We start from the raw sequence: 22,465 nt of genomic DNA on the forward strand, positions 1-22,465 counted from the left end.
ATTCTTCCCTTTTAAGATGGTATGCTGAGCCCAGAGGCAGGTCCGAACTGGGACCCGTGGTGTTTGTTTTCCTCACATACAACTACATTCTTTAAATATCAAGGCAATATTTTAAGAGACCTCAAGAGATTAACTCCATAATCTCCCCTACCCCACCGCCCGCTTGCAAAGGAAAGAAGAGTCGAGGATCTCGTCCAGCACTTTAAGCGTTAAACTCAACCTAGAGTCTAAAACGCGATTGGCCAAACACTGAGAAAAGATCTGGTTTTCGCAGCCGTGGGCCAATGAGCACCTCGAGTGGGAGGGTTTGAAGATACTAAGGAGTTTTTCCCCCCTTTTTTTCCTCTCCACCCCCTCCCATCGGCCTTCGCCTGCCCCCCTCCCAGCTCCCATGCCGCCAGTTTGTTAAATTAATGCAGTAAGAAAGTCTGAAGATCTGAGCGAGTCCTGGCCAAAGGAAGATGGGCGAGCTCAGAAAATCGTGATGCATCTGAAGCCCTGGGCTCCTCAGCCCCGCGGGGTCGCCATGGACCCTGACAGCCCCTGAAACTTGCCCTGAGCTCTCTCATGCCTGCAGCCCTGAGCAATGGGACACCTTTCCTGCAGCGATCATAACTTATTCGGCGGGGACCAGAGAACAGGGATCGCAAGGCGACAACAGACTCGCACGCAGGCAGGGAAACGAGATTCCGGGACTCGGTCGCGATGCGCCAGCCTGGCACATTCTCCGGGATTTAACTGAAGGCAGCACCGTCAATCGCTTCCCCTGGCCCCTAGCCCCCTCAGGCCAGCCCAGGGGCATAAAGCCCTGCTCTCTCTACCCAAGATGCTCGCCCAATCTAACGGTCGGAGGCCAGCGCTCTGATCGCCACAGAAGATTTTTTTCCCTTGCATGGAGCTGGCCGTTTAAACAGAAAAACAGGGGTAAAAAAGAAAATATACCCACCCCCAAACGTGCCTCCCCAGCGCCGCAGGGAGCCAACAGACAAGCTGGAGTTTAACAAACAGCAATACTCTTCGCGCTCCTGAAAAGCAGGGCTGGACGCTCTCCGTGGTGCTGAAACGCTTCACGGCTGCCTCTGTCCGTGGTACCTACAGCCCCCTCGTTCCAATTTCCCCTGGGGCTCTCCCTCCGCGCCCCTGTTCTCCACCTCCCCTTAGCATCTGGATTATTTTTTCAATAGCGCTCGCTGGTTTTGTAAGTGCCAATTTGAAACATTTTTTACCCTCATAACTCGTGGACTACAAAGCACAAGGACCTGAAAAATGTACAGCTTCAATACTCTTCGACTCTACCTTTGGGAGACCATTGTATTCTTCAGGTATGCAATTTTCTACTGACCACATCGCTGTAATGGAAATGGGGGAAAGGAGCACTGAGGCTGACTCTGTCCGTTACCCCTTCATTTTGGGGGGAAGGGGCTGCTGTATACCGCTGCAATCGGGTCCTTCCATCCCCCGCTCCCCCACCCCACCCCTCCCGCAGGGTGTCTGGCTTGTGCGTGGAGGTCTGAGACAGTCGCTGCTCTAGCAGCTGTTTGCCTATTTTTTTGTGATTTGTTTGTCCTTCCATCTGCTATACCCCCGCCCCATCACTGGCCCCCAGCCCCTCTGCGTATTGGTTTTCACTGGGCTGAGGACTTTAAGGGGAAGCTTTTGGAGTTACTCAGTTTAATTAGGACTGCATTCTCTCTAACCGCAGTGCCGAAAACCTCAGCTCTCCCGTCTGGGAGCCAAGTGACAACTAGCGGTGACGGGGAAGGTTGCACTCGAGCTCACTGGACACAGAACATTTCATTTTCTCTCCTTTTTTGTTGTTGTTTTCTTTTTCTGCGTGGGGCGGGGGGGGGGGGGAGTAGGCTGAGGTTTAGTGCTTGGAAACAATAGTGTTATGACCTCAGGTTGTAAAGCCCTGAACTTGGGTGCAGAGTGGATCTACTTAGGAACAGATTCTGGGAAAGATTTCCCTTTAGAAACTTTGACTCCCTCCTCTCACCCACTCACCTTTCCAAACTCTTACTTTGTTAGCTGCAGATCCTGAACTGATGGACAATTCTTGTTTGTTTTGTTCAATTTATGTCTGTCCTTGAATCTGTAGCTGAGTTCCCTCATCCGTTATCTCTTCAGGTTAAAATTTTCTGCCTACAGGCTTAGCATTCTATGTTAGTACAAGTGAAAAGTGAAAAATCACCCTCTTCAGGAAGCATTGAAATAGATAGTTCTTTTGTAAGTGGGTGAATCAGCCATCGTCAGAGATGGTTATGATAAATTCCATTTATATGAATTGAAAAAAATTATTCTTCCTCCATGACCCGCAGGGATCATTAATCTTCCTCATTTTAGATACCTGCCTCTCATGTTTTACCATGGCACTGTATTAACAGCCATTTGAAAAGCCCACTCTAGGTTATTTTTAAAAATAAGTAACCACCAAATATTATTCTCTCCCATCATAAACCAGCAACAAATTATTGCTTTTCCTTTTAACATTGTGGAGAATTCTGCATATGAATTGTTGGTTTGACTAACCTGTCGGTTGGTTTATTAAATGAATGACTCCTCCCCCAACCCCGGATTATAAGGGTCTATATGTGAACCTCTCTTCATGTCTTTCTCTTGAGATGGAGAAAAGACCCCCTCCTTCCCTGAGATACCCAACGCTAAAGCTTCTAATCTCTAGTTCAAATAATTCTTTGATAGGCCATAGTCCTGCCCACAGCTCAGAATGCAAATAGTCAGGGAGTCAGATAGAATGAAAAAGTGCAACAATCCAGGGCCCTGTGAAATGTAGCTACTTTATGGAGGAAGGGGCAGGAAGTATCCTCTTAATATCAAATCCTTTCTCCCCTACATACATATAGAACTGTAAAATGCAGCGGAGGTGGGGTACTTGGTAACATTTGTATGCAAATTGATTCTCTGTTTGGCTTACCGAGACAGAACTGAACCAGAAAGATTAAAGAGCAAATTAATAGGACCAAGCACATCACCTCCCCCCACCCCGCCACCACACACACACACACCCGACTCCTTTTTTATTGATGAACAGTACGTTTGATTTTCTTCTCCCCAACATTGTCTTTCACAAAAGGGAGACACGGTCTAAAAGGTTTGCATTGTAATCATTTCGAGAAGGTGATGAATCCACTGTGCTAATTCTTTAAGTAAACTGGTGGTAGCCCATCAGGAAACATCACTCTACATCTCCTTCCCCTACATGTGTCAAGGCATATCTGAGCTACAATGTGTATGGGATTCTGTATTTATAAGGAAAGAAAAGTCATGACTCTGGATAGCTGGGAAGGGATTGGTACCACTGCACTTTCAAAATATAGGAATGACTACATCATCTGAGGAGTCAATGTTGTTTCAGAACTGTTCTGAAACATAAAATAATGAAGCTAGGAATTGAACTCAGGAAATACCCTCAGCAATTTTTCAGAGAGATTGGAAAAAAAAGGTCAAAAGGAGGGAAAGTATTATCCTTGTGTCATTGGCACTTTCATTTCTAACTCTCTCATTTTTTAAATTTTAGGTGAAAATACAGAAGCATTAAAATCTGGGGACTCAATAGAATTGTATGTGGGGGTAAATGGAGACTGGCAGCCTAGCAGGTTCCATGTGAATAACCCTTTCTCCCCCAAGGGACAGGCACCGTGTTGGAATGAGCCAATCCAATCATCTCAGGCACCCAGGTACTACTTAGATTAAATGATGCCAGCTGCTCACCTTGTTGGGGGAAATCTGGGGGCTAGAAAAGGAAAGGCCATCAATAACAGAAGTGCTGCTGCATTAGTACATAACCAGCGAAATGGCCATAATGACAGTAAACAGTAAAACAAAACAGCAGTCGAAGTGAGGCAGAAACCTCATATGGTGCCAACACAGAGAACGCATTGAGGCCTTCAAAAGAGCTGACGGGGAGAGAGACATAGGGTACTGGGACACAAACAGCATTGCAGTGTTCATCAACTGTGACCCCATAAGTAAAATGAGGTGATTTGGCTGAAGTTCCTCCTTTGGTATTTTAAAAGCCTATGGTTCTGAAACCATGAGTGACATCCTAGGATTCGATAACCTAAATTTTGTCTCTTTGTTTGCAGTTGGAGATGGGGCTTTATAGCCAGACTGGCCAAAAATAATAGACAAAGATATGGTTTTTGGGGGGTTTTTTAATGGTAGAAGCACATTCCTTTCAACCTCCTTTGCAAGCCAAAGGGAACTTGGCTTTGATTCACAGAACGCTTACCTTCTAGCTTATGGCTGGAAAGGCCCAGGAAGACCCCAACATTTTTTATCTTCTGGGTAATTCATAGCACATAACTGTGTTTCTCAGTCTCGGCACTACTGACGTTTTGAACTGGATAATCTTTATTAGGAGGGCTGTCCTGTGCATTGTAAGATGTTCAGCAGTACCGTGGCCTCGATGACATCCCCTCCCCCCAGTCATGACTATCAAAAATGTCTCCAGACCCTGCCAAAAATCCCGGGATAGGGAGTGCAAAAATTGTCTGCAGTTGAGAACCACTGGTATTGGAATGACCAAATTCTTAATCTGCTGTTCCGATGTCCTAATTACAATGGGGAGAAAAGTCTAGTTTCCTTGAGAACATGCCCCCCATGAACCACACAAATCACCCAATGAAGCAAAAAGGGACCTAGCTCGTGCTTGCAAAGGGAATAAAGGGAGAGGAGATAAACCAAGTCTAACCCATGGATGGTTTTGCCATGCTTCCTTGCACAGGGCTTTGTGCTGAATATGACACTCATTTGTTAAGAAAGGTCACTAAAATCTTGAAGGAAAGATGTTTCTATTCACACAAGGGTCAAGAGAAACATGGCAGATAGATTGTTTCATATCTGGGTCCTGGAAACCCACCCAGTTGGAAGGTAAATGAGTTTTCTTTTGAGGTGCCCCCTCTGGATCTCTTCCTCCCAGTAGCATAGATGTATTTTCCCTCAAATCTTACCCGCTGCGTTTTGGGCACTGCAGAAAGCATTTAAGAGCTTCTGAAATGGGCCAAGGACTTTTTTCCCAAGGAAAGAAGTTCCTTGGGCAAGCTTGCACCAGGCCCAATCAAACTGTCAGTCTACCCTCTTCTGGGGGCTTAGGAACCTTGAGTAAGAGAAAAGAAAACATCACATCTTTTATTCCCAAAGGTTAGCTTAGATATGGCCCCTAGGCTGGTAAATAGAGTTATGAATTGGTGCATAACTTCTGTGTATTTGCAAAACTGGTGATGACCTATTAGGGGATATTTAGGGAATTTATCCCTGAGACCAACTTAACTACGAAAGAGGCTGCAAATGTGGTGCAGTGGAGAAAGCAGTTAGGCTAGGATTTGAAAGCCCCCTGTTCTAAAGTGAGCTCTGCTCCCATCCTGCAGCATGGCTTTGATAAGACTCTGCATCATGGGGACTCAGTTTGCTTACCAATCAACTCAAATGACTGATTCCAACACCCCTATGTTGCCTCCAGCCTGGGATAAGGTCTTTGTGAAAGACAGAGGCCCACACCCACAAAGGCTCAGAATGAACTTGCTTCAACACTGACACTGCCTTCATTTCTTCACTAGGCATTTATTTATCATGTATTTATGTGTCCAGTCCCAAACTCTGCACTCTATGGGGGACACGGAGGTAACAGATGCCACAGTCCCTGTCCTTGCAGAAAGAGGAGACACTGCTCCCTTTAAAGCTACATTAAAAACCTCTTTCCTTCTTCAGAGGGCCCGCAGAGCTCCTCTCCCGACAGCCTGTGTACGCGTCCTGCGACAGCATCGCATTTATGTGGGCGTCATTAACTTTATTTCCTTCATCAGCTGGCAGAAGCCAGAATGATTTTTAAGACGGATGGCACTGTCTCCTGCCTGGCCATCTTGACGCTATTCTGCAGGTTTTCTGCTGCTTTAGGCAAAGCAGACTTGGCCCAAAGGGCAGGAGACCTGGGATCCAGAATTTAGCTAGCGGCCTGACCTTGACAGGGTTCCATGACCTTTCTGGCCCTCAGTTTCCCCAGCTGTAAGATGAAGGGAATCAACACATCAATCTCTCTAAAATCATTTTTAACTGTGCCAGTTAAGAATTGTCCTCCTCCAATCTCCATGATAGAATGCTTTTGGTTAAAAATATTGCCTCATATTTCAATTGTTATATGAAGTAGTGACATTGCATTATATGCAGACTCAAAAGTCTGAAAGCAAACTGAGGACCTCATTAAGCAACTTCACTCTGGAGGGTTATCACATTCTAGATACGATTATTAACAAATCGCATGGATATGTCTCTCTCCCCCAGGAAGTGCTTTAGATGATGAGAAAACATGGTGTTTGATCACTGTCCCCATAGATCTGAAGAGGAGCATGAAAAGAGACCAAAAGTTTCTATACTTTTATCAGGGATTCTATTTCGGTTTTTTTCCTCGCCCATAAAGTCTACGCTTTTAAAATTTTGTTAACCAAATCCTATACACCATTAACTTATTTTCCCCATTTTTATTAATCGAAGGCATCTATAACTGCCTTTGATAATGTTCAGAAATACTAAACATCATGGTATAGACAGTGTCGCCACACTGAGTTGACCTAAGAAAAAAAACAAAAGCAAAGACACGTGATGCCTTTTAGTTAGTCCGTAGAGCTTTGTCAGAAGTAAATATGCAATTTGTTAGAGTCTCTGAAATGTTTAAAATGCATTCCGAATCCTCATTACTATTTCATGAACCCCATAGGTATCCAGGGACCCCATTTGGGAAACATTAAAGTTGATTTATTCTATATAGCTGCAAGAGAAGAACTGGAGCAAATTAATGGGTAATTATTTTACTGTACACACACACAAATTCTAGCTTAATGTAATTTGGAACTTTCTGGCAGATTTGTCAAGTGGTGCAATGGGCTGCCTCAGTGGTAGTAAGGGTCCCTGTCACCGGAGGAATGAAGGCAGAGAAACCCACCTCCCATGAGAGATGTAGAAGAAATCCAAGCTGCTTTTGAGGATTGAGATTTGTAATTTACTGCAAAAAAAGTAAATGAATGCAGGTCAGGGACAAATCTTTACGATACTTATATTCCCTCTTTTCCTGATCCCCAAATTACCCTCCGATCTTTGTAAGCTCTCTGCGTACACCCTAAACACACATTCACTCATAACTTTTCCTTCTTTAAAATGGACTGGTGACGAATAAATTGGGCAATGAATACACACACACGATGCAACAAAGGATGATTAAAAGAAACCACCTGGTTATGTAAGAGGCTGGTTTTAAGAAATGAGAAGGACCTCAGACTAAGAAAATGTCAGAGCCAAAAAAGACCCCTAGAAAATGCACTGGTCTACAGACAAGTCCACAGGCACGGCTCATGCTCACAGGACCGATGGCCTGTACGGCTGAAGGCCTCTCGGCCCTGAACTCCCGCTGTCCCTTCTGAACCAACCCTCTGGTAAGCCCAACACACAACTGCCCCCCCATAGGGCCAGCTAGCAAATGCATTCAGAAAGCACGTTAGAAGGGAACAATGCCCTTAGATGCTGAGGAGACGGACTTATCCGCACAGTGCCTATGCTTTGTAATGCAAGCTCTTATGAGGGGTGCTGAGGCCCCAAAGCCTTTGAAACTCCTTATAAAGGATCACTTTGTGGTTTTCTGAAGTTGATATTGTTCGAGTCTCCCGAGGCTAATTCAGTGCAATTAGATTACCACTCTCCGCCTTTGGATTCAGCTGTTTTTCAGTGTCCGTTGCTAAATGAGTTTACCGTCTTAACAGGGAGCTGCTGACAGTCATTAATCCCAGCCGTGAAATGGGCAGCGTTCTCTCTTGCTTCGTGTACTGGGCAACCCACAGGCACCTAGAGTATAAGCCTCTACCCCCTTCCTGGCAAGGTCCGTCCTCAATTTCCCTCCCATTCACCCCCAGAAAATCACACTTTCCCTTCAGCGAGTCTTAAGTACCAACAGAATCATGGAAACTTAAGGCAATTCTAGAATTCAACAGCTCTCCAATCTAGCAGTGAGCGGCTTGTCAAACGTAGAGTTTCCTACCATCGTACCAGACTACTGAAACAGGATCCTTCAGGCGGGGGACTCAGAAACCTATAATGTTACCAAGAGTCTCAAACTTTAGTGTGTGTATGAATCACCTGAGAATCTCAGTTAGATGCTGATTCAGGCTCAGAAGGTCTGGGCTTGGCGCGGTGAGAGTCTGCATTTCTAAGAACCCTCATGTGATGCTGATGTTTCCATGGACCAACAGTTTGAGTAGCAAGGTTCTAAATGATCCTGGCTAGGGACGCCTGACATAGATCAACCCTTTTATTTTGCAGATGAAGAGAGGATAAATAACTTCCTTAAGGCTACAGCGTGAATGGCAGAGCTCCCAAGGTCCTGTGGGATTATGTTCGTCCCCCAAACTTACTCCCCTGCATGTCATCTCTAAGGGCTGTGTGCCCTCGACTCTGCCACTGCACTTTCCTTCCTTTGGCACTCTCACACGCCGTCCTCCCTCACAGACACAAACCTCAGACAGCTATCCCCATTCCCTAACTGGTGGGTGGCCTGGGCCCTGAAGTCCTAGCACACCAAAAGCGCCCATTTACGCAGCCAGGCACTCTAGTCATGTGATGCTGGATGAAGAGAAGGGGCACCTGAAGAATGGGCTTTAAATCCGGGCACCGGGGGTGGGGGGTGGGCGGCCTAGGATGTAGCACTGAGAGTCTCTCAGGGCTGATAGAGGAAGTAGATCAAGGTGACGAGAGGGAGGAAATCTGTGGTTTCTTTCTCCAACGATGACCCAACATAACTAGAGTATTGTTTAGGACTCCCAGATGTTCAGACACCATTGCCCCATTCTACCATCTGTCTGACCTCGGGACCACGTCTTTCCTTCTTCTCTACCCCCTTTGGCCTATTAACCTTTCCGCAAAGCACATTATGATCGTATACATCAAATAAAGTGACTGCTATGATCTTCGGCCTTTGCGAGCTGCGTGTTGATGGCGGTGTGCTCAGTTCTGCAACACTGCCCGGCTCCAGAGGAATGCGGCAAGTCCGCTGCAACCCTGGCTGCCGGGCAGAGGTGCAGCCCTCTCTTACAAGAGCACTTTGCAGTTTAAGGAGCGTTTCACGTTCACGATCCCATGGGAGCTTCCCAATCACCTTAAAAAACAGATACGAGAGAGCGGTTACTATCCCCATTTTAGAGTTAAGAAAACTGAGGTTTGGAGAAGTGACTTGCCGAACACCCTGCTGTTACTCTCAGGGTAAATCCAGGATTCAAATATAGATCTCCTTTCTCCTAGCTCACCACACCGCCATATATATATGCAATATATATACAATATATATTCCTAAGCCACAGCCCTGGGGAGCCGGGGCGTTTATCAGGCTAACAGCCCTCACCCTCTGCCAGTGGGCTGCAGTGGGAGGGTGGCAGGAAGCTCCTGACAGGAGAGCTGGGAATTTCCCATCAGGCCTTTAGTTCGACAGTCATATTCTTCTGATTCTGAGCCAGATACGGATTTCCCTTTCTCTGTTCCTGAATATTTTTAATTGTACAATATAGGCATATATTCTCTTTTTAAAAAAATCTAATACTAGACTTAAGCTTAAAACTCCCCCTTTGATATGATCTCCAGGTCCCTCCCAGCTTTATGTTTCCTTAAGGGGTATTGTACTTGATCATTTTTATTCATATATGGGTGTGCATGCGTAGACGTATACATACACACATGTGGGTATAACTATTGAAATATATACGTGTAGACTATCATTTCATGGAATTATATTGCCTACATAATTCTGCAATTCGTTTCGTTCGCATCTCCACAGGTCTTGGGAAGCTTTACCTGTTGAGGCACACAGCTCACCTCATTCTTTTAACTATTGCAAACCATTTCATGTTGTGTGTATTCCATTGTTTTCCAGCCATCCCCCCCCCCCCCCACTGATGGGCATTTATACTTTTTTTTCTAAGTTTTCCACTGCCACCAGTGCTGCAATAATCACAGTGTACCTACATCTTTGTGAACACATGTGACATTTTTCCAGGCAGATAACAAGAACAAGAAATGGAACGGCTGGGGCACAGAACATGTGCATCTTTTATGCTAATAGATACTGCAGTCTGCCATTCCTTTCTTCCTGAATCTTCCCTCCTCGCTCTCTTGTGCTGCTCCCTCTCAGCCTGGGCCGTAACAATGCACTAATAATAGTTGTTACTATTTATTGAACATTTATCGAATGCCAGGTACTGTGCTAGCAACATCACGTGCCTCGTCTCGTAAGCCCACAAAAACCCTTAGACAGAAGTACTAGTATATTCCCATTTATAGGTGACAAAACTGAGGCATAAAGAAGTTATGTAATTTGCCTAAGACCACTAGCAAGAGGCAAAATCAAGATTCAAAACCAGGCTGACTGCATAAAACACTCTTTTAACCACTGCACTGACACTGTTACTCCCAGAATGAACCGGGAGGGGGAGAGAGGGGACTGAACTGGATGAGAAAGACAGAGGTAGAAAAGAGATTAATTTCCCTCTCTAGATGATCAGGGGCTCATCTCTTTCCGAGGGCCCATCTCTTTCTAGATCATAATAAAGTTAACATACATCCATAAGTAGCTGAGTTTTCAATCTCCACCCTTCACACGGGAGGGGAATGGCACTAACTCCCACCCGCATTCCAGAGGGTCATGGTTGGGGCTCTAAGGGCAGACAGGTTGCTGCAGCCTTTTCTTCTTTATGCACCTGCACCTGCCTCGTGACGAAAAGCGCTCAGATAAAAGAGCTATCGAGGGTTCTGCGAGAGAATTTCTGACCTGGTGGGGAGGAAAAGGAGAAAGCCAGCACCAATCCTGGCCCTTTTGTTTTTTTTAATTGTTAATTGCTGGCCCTTAGTACTCACATCAGAGCGAAGCCTCACATCCTAACCCACAAACACACAAGACCAAGAACACCAGTTTCCTTTTACCTTCCCTGAAGGAGGTTGGAGATACAGCCCGAGCTCCAGCCCTCACCACAGGCTCCAAATTTGCCTTTCCCAAAGCACACCCAATGATGGGCTTCTCAGAATATCCCTGGGAGGGGAGGGGCTGGGTTGCTCAGTCGGTTAAGTGTCCGACTTCAGCTCAGGTCATGATCTCACAGTTTGTGAGTTCGAGCCCCACATTGGGCTCTGTGCTGATGATTAGAGCCTGGATCCTGCTTCAGATTCTGTGTCTCCCTCTTTCTGCCCCTCCTCCACTCGTGCTCTGTCTCTATCTCAAAAATAAATAAACTTAAAAAAAAAAAAAAGAATATCCCTAGGCAGGGGAAACCACACCCAGGGCCAGAGGAGGGTGGTGGGTGGTGGGAGTAGAATGGGGCCAGGAGGCAAGGACGGGGCCAGCTCTCCTATCATGAGCTGCACTCCAGACCTGGCCTGTGGGAAGCCCAAAACGGTTGCCTCAGACACCTGTTTTCAACAGCTCTCTGAGTGACACCAGAGACTTCTCCAAATGTATCCCTAGCAGGCCTGCTGCTAACAGCAGAAAAAAAACACAATAAAAACAAAGTCTCCAAATATCAACCTTGAAATAAACTTGCTGGTTTGTTTACATTATAAGCATTCCATGTTTGCCATAAAATATTTAAATCACATGGGGAAATATGTTTAAAACCAAAATACACTGAAATCTTACCCCCCAGGGTAAATTACTCAACAGTTTGCTATTCATCCTTCCAGATGATTTTAATAACATAATGACCAAACCATGAGTGCTCGCTTTGTGCCTGACGTCTTTCTAAAAGCTGAATATGTATTAACCCATGGAAGCTTCAGAACAATCCTGTAAGGCATTATTCATCCCATTTTATAGATGAGGTTACAGAGGAGGAAACAGAGAGGTTAAATAATTTTCCCTAGGGTTACCCAGCTTGGAAACAGCAGTGCAAGATTGAAATCCAAGCAGTCTGGCTTCAGAGAGCCTTCAACTGCTGTGTTCCACTAGTGAGCGTTTCTGTTCTACAAAAATGGGATTATACTAAACACCGTGTTCTGCAACTTACTTTTTTTCACCCAGCAATAAGTTGTCAGTGTGCACACAGATGCGTCTCATTCCTTTTTGCATTTGCACTGCCCTTTGCCGAGAATGTCAGGTTTGGGCAGGACATGGCTCTCAGCTTGTCGCAACACAGCCCCTACCTACCTCCACTACCTACCTCTTGCCTTCCCACAGACCAAATTCCAGCCCAAACTGAACTTCTCATCGGTCTCTGTAATATGCCCACTCTTCTCATCCCTGTACTATTCTCACACTCTTCCCTATCCCTCCATAAATCGAGAAACTCCCCGCCCCTCATTTCAGCTCTGAAAGGCACACCAGCCAGCCCCAGATTCAAGCTAATTTGATTTTGAATCCTGCCTCTGGCACTTCCTTGCTGTATGATCTTGGCAATTTACCCAACCTTTCTCATCTTAAAACTGTTCCTCATCTTAAAAACTGAAGACACAGTTGAGTGTCTGACTCTTGGTTTCAGGTCAGGTCCATGATCACATGGTTTGAGCCCCACATCAGGCATGGTGTGTTTGAACCCTGCATCCGGGTCTGCAGGGACAGCGTGAAGCCTGCTTGGGATTCTCTCTCTCTCTCTCTCTCTCTCTCTCTCTGCCCTTCCCCTGCTCATGTTCTCTCGCTCTCTCTTGCTCTATCTCTCAAAATAAATAAATAAACTAAAATTAAAAAACTGAAGAGAACAACTTCACCAACAGATAAATGAAGTTACCTTTCAAGCACTTTTTCCGTGCAGAACTTAAGCCTTTAACAAAGGACAATCCCTTTTCCACTTCCCTAAGATCTTGTCCATGCCTCAAGATCCACCTCTAGCCCCACTGCCTCTGTGAGGCAGCCCCTGGACTGCCACCAGCCCCCTAAATGGGTGTAGACCCTCCTTCCTAAATCCTCTTGGAGAAATAGGCATTACCTTTGGCGCTCGGTTTACTCAAAGTGCCCTTACATACATTTGGGTGCCCTTCTGACTTCCCTACTGGACTGTGAGCCCTTCAAAGGCTAGGAACTGAATGAATTTTGTGGTACGTGTGGAAAGGGCAGCAAGAAGAAAAAGAACCCATCTCCTGGTGCTTCCCAGAATTTTCACCTTATTCTCCCTCTTCCTCATAGACAGCATCATCCCAGCGGTTCATATATATTAGGTGTTCAGTGCTTGTTAAGTTGAATTACTTTGTCCCAACGTGCCTGCTCCCATCATCTTCCTGTTGGTTCTACAGAAGCCCAGGACCGGAAGGCTTCCAACCAGCCAACCCCGAAGCACTGCTGTGTCTCACCGTGATCCCTTTTTCCTCTAAGAAATGAGTCACAGTGAGAGGGAGCTGGACGAGGCAGCTCAGCCCTGGCTCAGTAGCCATTGCGGTGAGCTGCTCAGTTTTATCCTCGCTGTCTGGCTGAGCAGGTTCTAACTCCAGGCCCCGCAAAACACCTGAGGCATCACAGCTAAAGTTGCTTCCCACCATGACCGAGGTCTGCAGAGAGGCTCCTTCCACAGAACAAGGCAAACTTTCTAAAACAGTTTTTAGTTGTGCCAAAAGCATGAACTTCAGTAGAGATAGTTTTCTTGATGTGACCTAAAACACTTAGTAGAAAAGAACAATTCTTGACAGGAGCCAAGAAAGGACTGCATCATATCCAGAGCAAAGGGGCTTGGAGGAATTCGTTGAATAGGCCTTGGAATATAGAAAGCTACACTTCCTGAAGAGGAGGGTGACATGTTTCAATAAAAGGGGTAACCCCATGCTGTCTCAAGTAAGACTGCACTAGGTAAAGACTATGGGTCTTTCCAGCATAATTCTTAATTTTTTTTTAAGTTTTATTTTTATTTTTTTAATGTTTATTTATTTTTGAGACAGAGAGAGACAGAGCATGAGCAGGAAAGGGGCAGAGAGAGAGGGAGACACAGAATGTGAAGCAGGCTCCAGGCTCTGAGCTGTCAGCACAGAGCCCGACGCAGGGCTCGAACTCACGAACTGTGAGATCATGACCTGAGCCGAAGTCGGATGCTTAACTGACTGAGCCACCCAGGTGCCCCTGCATAATTCTTAAATTAAGTTGGCTCATAGAACACCCAGCAGTTAAAAACTCTTGGGAATCAGTCAGATATATTCTAGAACCCTAGTTGTATTACTTGATTCCTGTATGTCCTGGAGAAAGATTGTTTTTAGGACTCCTGAGTCTCAGTTTTCATCATCTGTAAAATGGCAATGATTAGTATCCACCCCCCACACTGAAAAATCACCTGAAGGATTAAATGGGAGAAGGCATGGAGAGTGTTGGCGTGTGACACACAGAAATCGTGACACACAGAAATCGTGCGAAGCAGGAAACCATGATTACTATATTACAAGGGGAGAGGTGCAAAGCATTGTGGGAGCATAAAGAAGAGTGTAACTCTGCCTGGAGGTGGGAAGACAGCAAAAAGTCAAAGGAGCCAGGACACTTAAACTGGGCCACAAAGAATGACTAATCCACCAGGTGCCAATGAGTGCCAAGAGAGACTGTTGTAGGCAGAGAGGAAAGGCTTGCCGAACAGGCAGGCTGGAGGATGTGGAGATCAAGGGCACTGGATGGGCCAGCTGTCCACTGTTAACCAGGCTCAGTCCAGTCCTACAATTCTTTGTTCTCTCCCAGTGGGCCTTTTGTCAACTGGAAGCCCAGCTGAGAGTAGACAATTTGCTAATTATCCAAAAAATATTTCTTGAATTCCTGCTATAAGTCAGTGATTGTTCTAAGTCCTGGGGATAGACACAGTGATGAACAGAACAGACGTAGTCCTTACTCTCATGCAGTCTAGAAGGATCTACAAACAGACAGCTTGGGAAACCACATCTAGAAGGATCTACAAACAGACAGCTTGGGAAACCACAGACTTTCAGATCATGGGCAGTGCTACAAACCCAGTTAGTCAGATGATGGGACCGAGAATAGTCCATTGGAATCCACCCCAGGCTGCCTACACTTGCACACATCACCTCCCTTAAGACTTACATCCTAGGGAGATGGGCAGATGGGAAAAGTCCATTTCCTTTTACTGATGAGGAAACTGAAACCCTGAGAGGAGCAGTGATTCATCCAAAGTCTCAGCCAATAAGTGCCAAAGGCAGGTGACCTCATTCCATGCAGGGAAGTCAAAAATATCCGGGACAAAAGATGAAATGGGGGGCAGGGGGAGAAGTGCAGAGAGAGTAGCAAAATGGTGTTTACGATAAGATCCCATTTTTATTTTTTTAATGTTTTATTGTTCTCATATGGGAAAAAGAAGTCTAGAGAAATGGACCTGAAACTGTTCATAGTTGTTATTATCTCTTGAGAATGAGACTATGGGGGGCTTTTCTTTCCTACATTAAATATTTTGGTAATGCTTGAATGTTTCACAATAATGTATTACTTTTGAAGGCTGAAAAAATAGATTTTCTATAAAGAGATATCAGAGAGAATGGGAACACAATCAAACTTAGAGCCAACCTAAATAAAAGACACATGTACCAGGTAGAGAAAAAAGACTTTTGCAGTGGTCTGAACCAGTGCCCAGTTGATTGGTTTTCTCTGAATAAAAATGAACCTAGAGGCTGAGTCTGTTTGGTGTGTTTGGAAGAATTTTCTGAGCAAACAGAAGTAGGTTTTCCTACTGAAGTCACTGTTCTAGAAGTAAGATGTCATTGGAAAATGGAAGGCCAGAGTTACATTATAGACTTGGGTTTTTAGAACCAGTGATAGATGGAATATATTTTCATCGGCGTGATTGAAGCCCTAACCAGTTCTTTTTGTAATTTCATAAAATCCTCATGGCCTTAAAAAAAAAAAAAGTTAGAGATGGAAAGAATTATCTGACCCAATCCCTTCAATTCCCAGGGAGGAAAAGAGGCCACAGGGAAAAGGATCTGTCTAAAGTCAACAGTGAATTGATGCCCAGCCCAGACAAGGACCAAGGACTCTAAGTCTCTTTTCACTATGACAATTTTCCCTTACACCTAAAGACTGTTCCACTGGTAGTGTGCATGACAAATTTCAGTGGTACAGGATAATTTTCTTTTATTTCACTAATCATGAATTTTATTTTACTAAGTACTAGAATTTACCAATTTCATTATAATATTAGTAGTTTATATTACTAAAAACTCAAAGGTAAATTAGGGGCGCCTGGGTGGCTCAGTTGGTTTAGCATCTGACTCTTGATTTCAGCTCATGTCATGATCTCACTGTTTGTGAGTTCAAGACCCGCATTGAGCTGTTAGCACAGAGCCTGCTTGGGACTCTCTCTCTCTCCATGTCTCTCTGCCCCTCCCTACTCACACTCTCTCTCTTTCTCTCAAAATAAATAAATAAATTTTTTTAATGTTTATTTAAGAGAGGGGGTAAGGAGCAGAGAGAGAGGAAGACACAGAATCCAAAGCAGGCCCCAGGCTCTGAAGTGTCAGGACAGAGCCCGACATGGGGCTTGAACCCACGAACTGTGAGATCATGACCTGAGCTGAAGTTGGACACTTAACCAACTGAGCCACTCAGGTACCCCTTCACATGCTATTATTTAATTTACCTTTTTAAAAAGTTTATTTATTTATTTTGATGGGGTACCTGGGTTATTTTGTTGGAGCACCTGGGTGGCTCAGTCAGTTAAGCATCTGACTTCAGCTCATGATCTTGCAGTTTGTAGGTTCAAGCCCCACATCGGGCTCTGTGCTGACGGCTCAGAGCCTGGAAACTGCTTCAGATTCTGTATCTCCCTCTCTCTCTCTCTCTCTGCTCTCCCCTGCTCAGGCTCTGTCTCTCTCTCTTTCAAAAATAAATAAACATTAAAAAATAAAATAACAGCATGTGAATTGGGCAAAATTGGTCATATGCTATGCAAGCCATTTGGGTTTCAAGAATGCTGTTCTCCCCCATTCCATCTTAAACACTGCCCTTGGATTGAATGGAAAATGCCAGAAGGACTTGTGAAACCTAGTCAGTTCTGAGCAAAGCCTAACTACCTTTAGGTCTCAAACGGCTTCTCAGTGTGAGTCATGGACATGGGCTGCTATTTGAATTTAAATAGTTGAAGGAAAGATGGCACGTTTGGGTAGTAAGTAGGCACACTCAGCAGACAGCTCATGCATAGCAGGGATAGGGTCACCAACAAGGACCTATTTATTTATTTATTTATTTATTTATTTACGTTTATTTATTTTTGGGACAGAGAGAGACAGAGCATGAACGGGGGAGGGGCAGAGAGAGAGGGAGACACAGAATCGGAAACAGGCTCCAGGCTCCGAGCCATCAGCCCAGAGCCCGACGCGGGGCTCGAACTCACAGACCGCGAGATCGTGACCTGGCTGAAGTCGGACGCCTAACCAACTGCGCCACCCAGGCACCCCAACAAGGACCTATTTAAACTACAGTTTTCTATTCTCTTCTCATGTTAAAACATCTGTGCTCCCACCCTTTGCCTTATGAACAGAAATTCCTCTAAATAATGTTTATAATATTATCTGATAACATGAATTTAGAATCTACTATATGCCAAGAACTTTTCTAAAAGTTCCAGATGCATCAACCATTTAATCTTTAAAGCAACTCTATTAGGTAGGTACTGTTACCATCCCCGTTTTGTGGACGAGTACACCAAAGCGGTGATTTTTACCAATCTAGGATACCTTGAGCCCAATCCATTTCAAAGTCTTCATAGGCGGGAAGACATTGCACAAACCTCTCCAGAGAGGTGTAGGGGGAGGGTGGAGAGAGTAGAGGAAGAAAACTGAGAGACTCATCCCAAGTCATAGCCCTTCCCATGAGGAAAGAGGGTGGGGACAACTTGACAACACATTTCCCCTCAGTTCTGCCACCGAAAGTCCTGATTTCCTTTCCATCCATCACCATTTGTCTCATGAAGAGACAAAAGAGAATAGAAATAATATGGCGCAAGACATAAAACATGGGGAGGGGAGGGGTGTCAAAATGAGGGGGTGAAGAAAAGGAGAGACAAACAAAGTAATCAAGAGGGAAGAGTGCTAACTCAGGTCTCCTCCGGGTTCGGCCAAGAACTCCCTGTGTAAGTCTCCCTCCCTTTCTGGTCCACAGTAGTCTCATTTGTAAAATGGACGAGAGGACTGGACTAGCTGACTTTTAAGATCTCTCTCAGTGCCAACAGTCTAGGTTCAGAAACACATGAAGGAAAAGGAAGAAGGCAGAAGGCCAGAAGGGAAGAGAAAGGTAGGTGGGAAAAAGCAAATGCTAAGGAGGAATGATGAAAGGGGAAGGAAACAGGAGAAAGGAGAGAAGGTATTTCCCAAAGCAGATGGAGTCTGCTTTCTTGTTGAAAGAGGAGAAGAAAGACTCTTGTATCAAGAATTATAGCAATAAAATCTTTATCCTCAGGCAATCAGCTCCATGCCTCCCCCTGGTGGGGGCCATGACTGATGGTGGTGAAGGGTCTGAAGCAGCCCTGGGAGGCCGGAGGGGGCTGCCTGGTTCTGGACGTCTAGGAAGGAGGACAGCCCCTCCCCGTGTGGGCCTGACAATGGACAATGATGATTAGCATATTCCCAGGCTCTAGGGCATGTCCTGGGGAAAAGACTAGAGGATGTGCCCAAGGGAGCTACAGCTGCAACATTATCACCTTGTGCCTGCAAGGATGTGATCCTGGGAACCTCCAGAGGATATCTCAGGCCAGCAAGAGATCTTCCAAGGTCATCTTGTCCAACCTCCTGCCTCTAAGCATCTCTTCCCTAATAGCCCCATGCCAAAGAATTTAGCACAGAATGACACTTGGTCCTATTCTCTAGTTTTCATACTTGTCTGAACCATCCCTGGCCTTGAGGCTCTTGAAGACAAAGACAGTGCCTCTGGTTGATTAAATGTACCCTTAATCCACAGGGCACAGTGCTGGGCACCCAGTGGGCTCGCCAAACCTGTCTGATAATTGGTCAGTAGGTGAAATGGCTCTAATCTCTCTCTCAACAATATCTAGCCTGCTGCTTAGCATTTCAGTCTAAACATTCTTCCTTTTGTTTATTCAAAAAAAAGGAAGTATGCTTCAAAGTCCAACCTGTCATTTGCCTGAGAGGACAGAGCTGGCAGATACCTGCCTCTGTAGAAGTAAGGTAGAATACCCACTCTGCTGGTGACATCTCCAAATCTGGAACTGACCCCAGTGAAAAAGTGAATAGACAGTGTCACTACATAAATGAGAACCACAGGTGCAAAGACAAAGACCATAGATCATTGTTGGCTTGACATACAATGAGCAACTTGCGTACACCAGGTATTTGGCTAAGCAACTTATCCGAATTTTTTATGCTTCCCAACAATCCTAACATTAGCATAGAATATTCCTATTTACAGGGGAAGAAACTAAGGCTCCGGAATGTTACACAACTTTCAAGGTCATAAAGTAAGTAGTGAAGTCACAATTCTAGCCCACTCCTCAGCTGGCTCATCCTCACACATTGCTCAAAGTTCAGCCTATCCAGGAACACTTCCGGCAACAAGTAACCACCTACTTGTGTTGCATCTTCCATTATTGAGCATTGTTTGACCAGCTGATCAAAACAGCCTTTCCTCACATGTGTCGGGCAGCCACTTCCCTCTCTGAAAGGCCCATCCATCTTCTCTGGCCACCTGGAACAAGTCAGTGGGCTGTAAAAGGTGCCTCAGCTATGGAATCAGAAAAATCTGGTTCTGTTCCTACCTACCACCTCCCAGCCACGTGACTTTCAACCGAGTCACTTCTGCCGTCTGGGCCTCGGTCTCTTCATCTGTGCCATAGGAACACAAATAGGTACCTCGCCTAGAGTTTGGGAGAAGAAAAAAATAAATAATGCTTGCAAAGGCCTTACCTCAGTGCCAGGCAAACAGTAAATATTCAAGAACATTATTTTACCGAGTCCCTCTTCCCCATGACAACCCAACAGAGATTTGTAAAAAATGATCTCTCTGCCTAAATCTTCTCTGAGCCAAACACCCACAGAGTCTTTAATTATTCCTTACAGGTCAATTTCAAGTTTGTTTACCAGCCCTGTTGTTCCTTTCTGGACCTGCTCCAACCTGTTAATGTCCCTCTTAAAATGCAGGGCCTACAATGGAATATAATAAATTAGCCAATATTTGAAGCACAACCCACATCCCATGTTTCCTGCCATACCTGCCTCTTTTAGTCTTCATATTTTTCTGAAGTTCTTCAGAATGATTAGGTGTAACCTAGACTGGCATAAAAGTTTAGTGAAGAATGTTTGACTCTCACAAACAAAAACTTCAATTTTTTTTTTTTTTAATTTTTTTTTTTCAATGTTTATTTATTTTTGGGACAGAGAGAGACAGAGCATGAACGGGCGAGGGGCAGAGAGAGAGGGAGACACAGAAACGGAAACAGGCTCCAGGCTCTGAGCCATCAGCCCAGAGCCCAACGCAGGGCTCGAACTCACGGACCGCGAGATAGTGACCTGGCTGAAGTCGGACGCTTAACCGACTGCGCCACCCAGGCGCCCCAAAAACTTCAATTTTTATTTGTAATAATGGCTAACACTCGAAGTGGTTTCTATGTGTCTGGCACCACATCAGCATTTGACACACATTTTCTCTTTTAACCCCAACAATCCTAGGAACACATTATTACCCTCCTTTTTCTGATAAAGAAATAGTTTTGGGGGCACCTGTGTGGCTCAATCGATTAAGAGTCTGACTTCAGCTCAGGTCATGATCTCACGGTTCATGGGATCGAGCCCTGCGTCGGGCTCTGTGCTGACAGCTCAGAGCCTGGAGCCTGCTTCGGATTCTGTGTCTCCCTCTCTCTCTGCTCCTCCCCTGTTTTCACTCTGTCTCTCTGTGTCTCTCAAAAATAATAAATAAACGTTAAAAAAAAGTGACTAAAAAAAGAGGGAGAAAGAAACCGTTGTGAAGAGGTTAAGTGACTTGCCCAAGATCACACAGGTATGTGGCAGATTGGAATCTATCATGCTAAACTACCTCTCATACCAAGCATTTAGGGGATGTTTATTATATATAAGTAGTTTCAGGGATAAAAAAAAAATTGGATATGATACAGGCAGAAGACATAGGCCAGGGCAATTTAAATAACTTTAAAAAAAAAAAGACATATTACACCTGCAACATGGGACTTCTGAACTATACTATCACAATGGTCTCTCTTCTCCCCTCTAGTACGCTCCAATGTCTATGGCTTCTTGGGCAGTATGAGTATATGGAGAAAAAAGAAAAAGGTAGAAGCAGTCGTCTCTCATCTTTTAACTTTCACTGCCCCACCAATTCCTTCTGCCCTTGACCCTTTACCAGACTCCACCTTGTGAAGAGTTTTCAACGAGGAACCTGCTGGTCCTGGGGTTGGAGGAGAAGGGAAGTCCCTTTACACTGGTGTACTCTCTCTGCCTTAGAAATAGTCATACTCTTTGACTCAGCACTTTTGCTTGTAGGACATGAACAGAGGTTTGTGACCAAGGGAGGCTTTCACAGCATAATTTATAACAGCTAAGAAGTGAAAATAATATGAATGCCCATCAACAGAAGGACAGCTACATGAATGCGAACACACCGACATAGGCAGTCATTAATAATAATGTTTCTAGAGGTTTAATAACAAGAGAAAATTTTCATTTAGAATCTTCAGTAAAAAAAAAAAAAGGCAGGAAACGAAACCAATTATAATCTGTAGAGGAAAAGAGAAAACCCAGAAGAAATGTACTAATGTGTTAATAGTAGGTATCTAGATAATGGAATTTCCAGATGGGTTTGGTTTTGTTTTGTTTTTTCCTTGAACCTCATTGTATTTTCCCAATGTGCATTTGTTGTTTTAACCATCAGAGAAAAATGTTGTTTTTTTAAATGGTTGAAAGAATCTGGCCTGAGGGCAGCCAGCCAGCTTGTAAAGAACAGTTTTGGCCACTGGGCACTTTCCATCCAAGCAGCACCAATTACTACTCCGCCACCATCAGATCATCTTAATCCCATTGATTGAAATGCCAGAGTAATGCTATTAATTTACCACTTGACAGATAAATTACTAACAGCATAGTAGAAGGATCCCCCGGGGGAGTGTTCCTTTAGGTGTGACCGTGGGTGGTCCTTGAACATTCAAGTGCAAAGCACAAAGAAGCCTCCAGAAGTTCATCTGTTTATCCCTCATGATAGAGGCTAGATCAACCAATTCTCTCTGAATCAATACAAATTGCATTGGACATTCACAGTGTGCCAGGCACTAAAATAAGCATTGCTAAAGAATTATGTATTCTTTACATCCCCCATGAGCAACAACTACTATTACCCCCATTTTACAGATGCAGACACAAACACAGGATAAGTTACTTGTCCAAGGCCACTTAGCCAGTAAATGGCAGAGCCTGAAATTGATGGCACAGTCCATGGAGCCTGCCCCTGTTTCAGTCCAGAAGTGAGTTGCTATTTGTGGAGTACCTCGTGCTTTCTTCAATG

At 44.8% G+C, this 22,465-nt stretch overlaps 1 protein-coding gene across 2 annotated transcripts in view; it reads left to right on the forward strand.

The window, feature by feature from the left end:
* Positions 1 to 369: 369 nt before the first annotated feature.
* The window catches only part of GLRA1 (glycine receptor alpha 1), an 84,576-nt gene continuing 62,480 nt past the window's right edge, over positions 370 to 22,465 (forward strand). For both annotated transcript variants that reach the window (XM_043598776.1, XM_043598857.1), the window contains exon 1: positions 370 to 1,322. In XM_043598776.1, coding sequence (XP_043454711.1) covers positions 1,267 to 1,322 — 56 coding nt within the window. In that variant the 5' untranslated portion in view covers positions 370 to 1,266. The remainder of the gene's footprint in view (positions 1,323 to 22,465) is intronic.

This window comes from Prionailurus bengalensis, chromosome A1 (assembly GCF_016509475.1).
Source record: "Prionailurus bengalensis isolate Pbe53 chromosome A1, Fcat_Pben_1.1_paternal_pri, whole genome shotgun sequence".
NCBI classification, from domain to species: domain Eukaryota; kingdom Metazoa; phylum Chordata; class Mammalia; order Carnivora; family Felidae; genus Prionailurus; species Prionailurus bengalensis.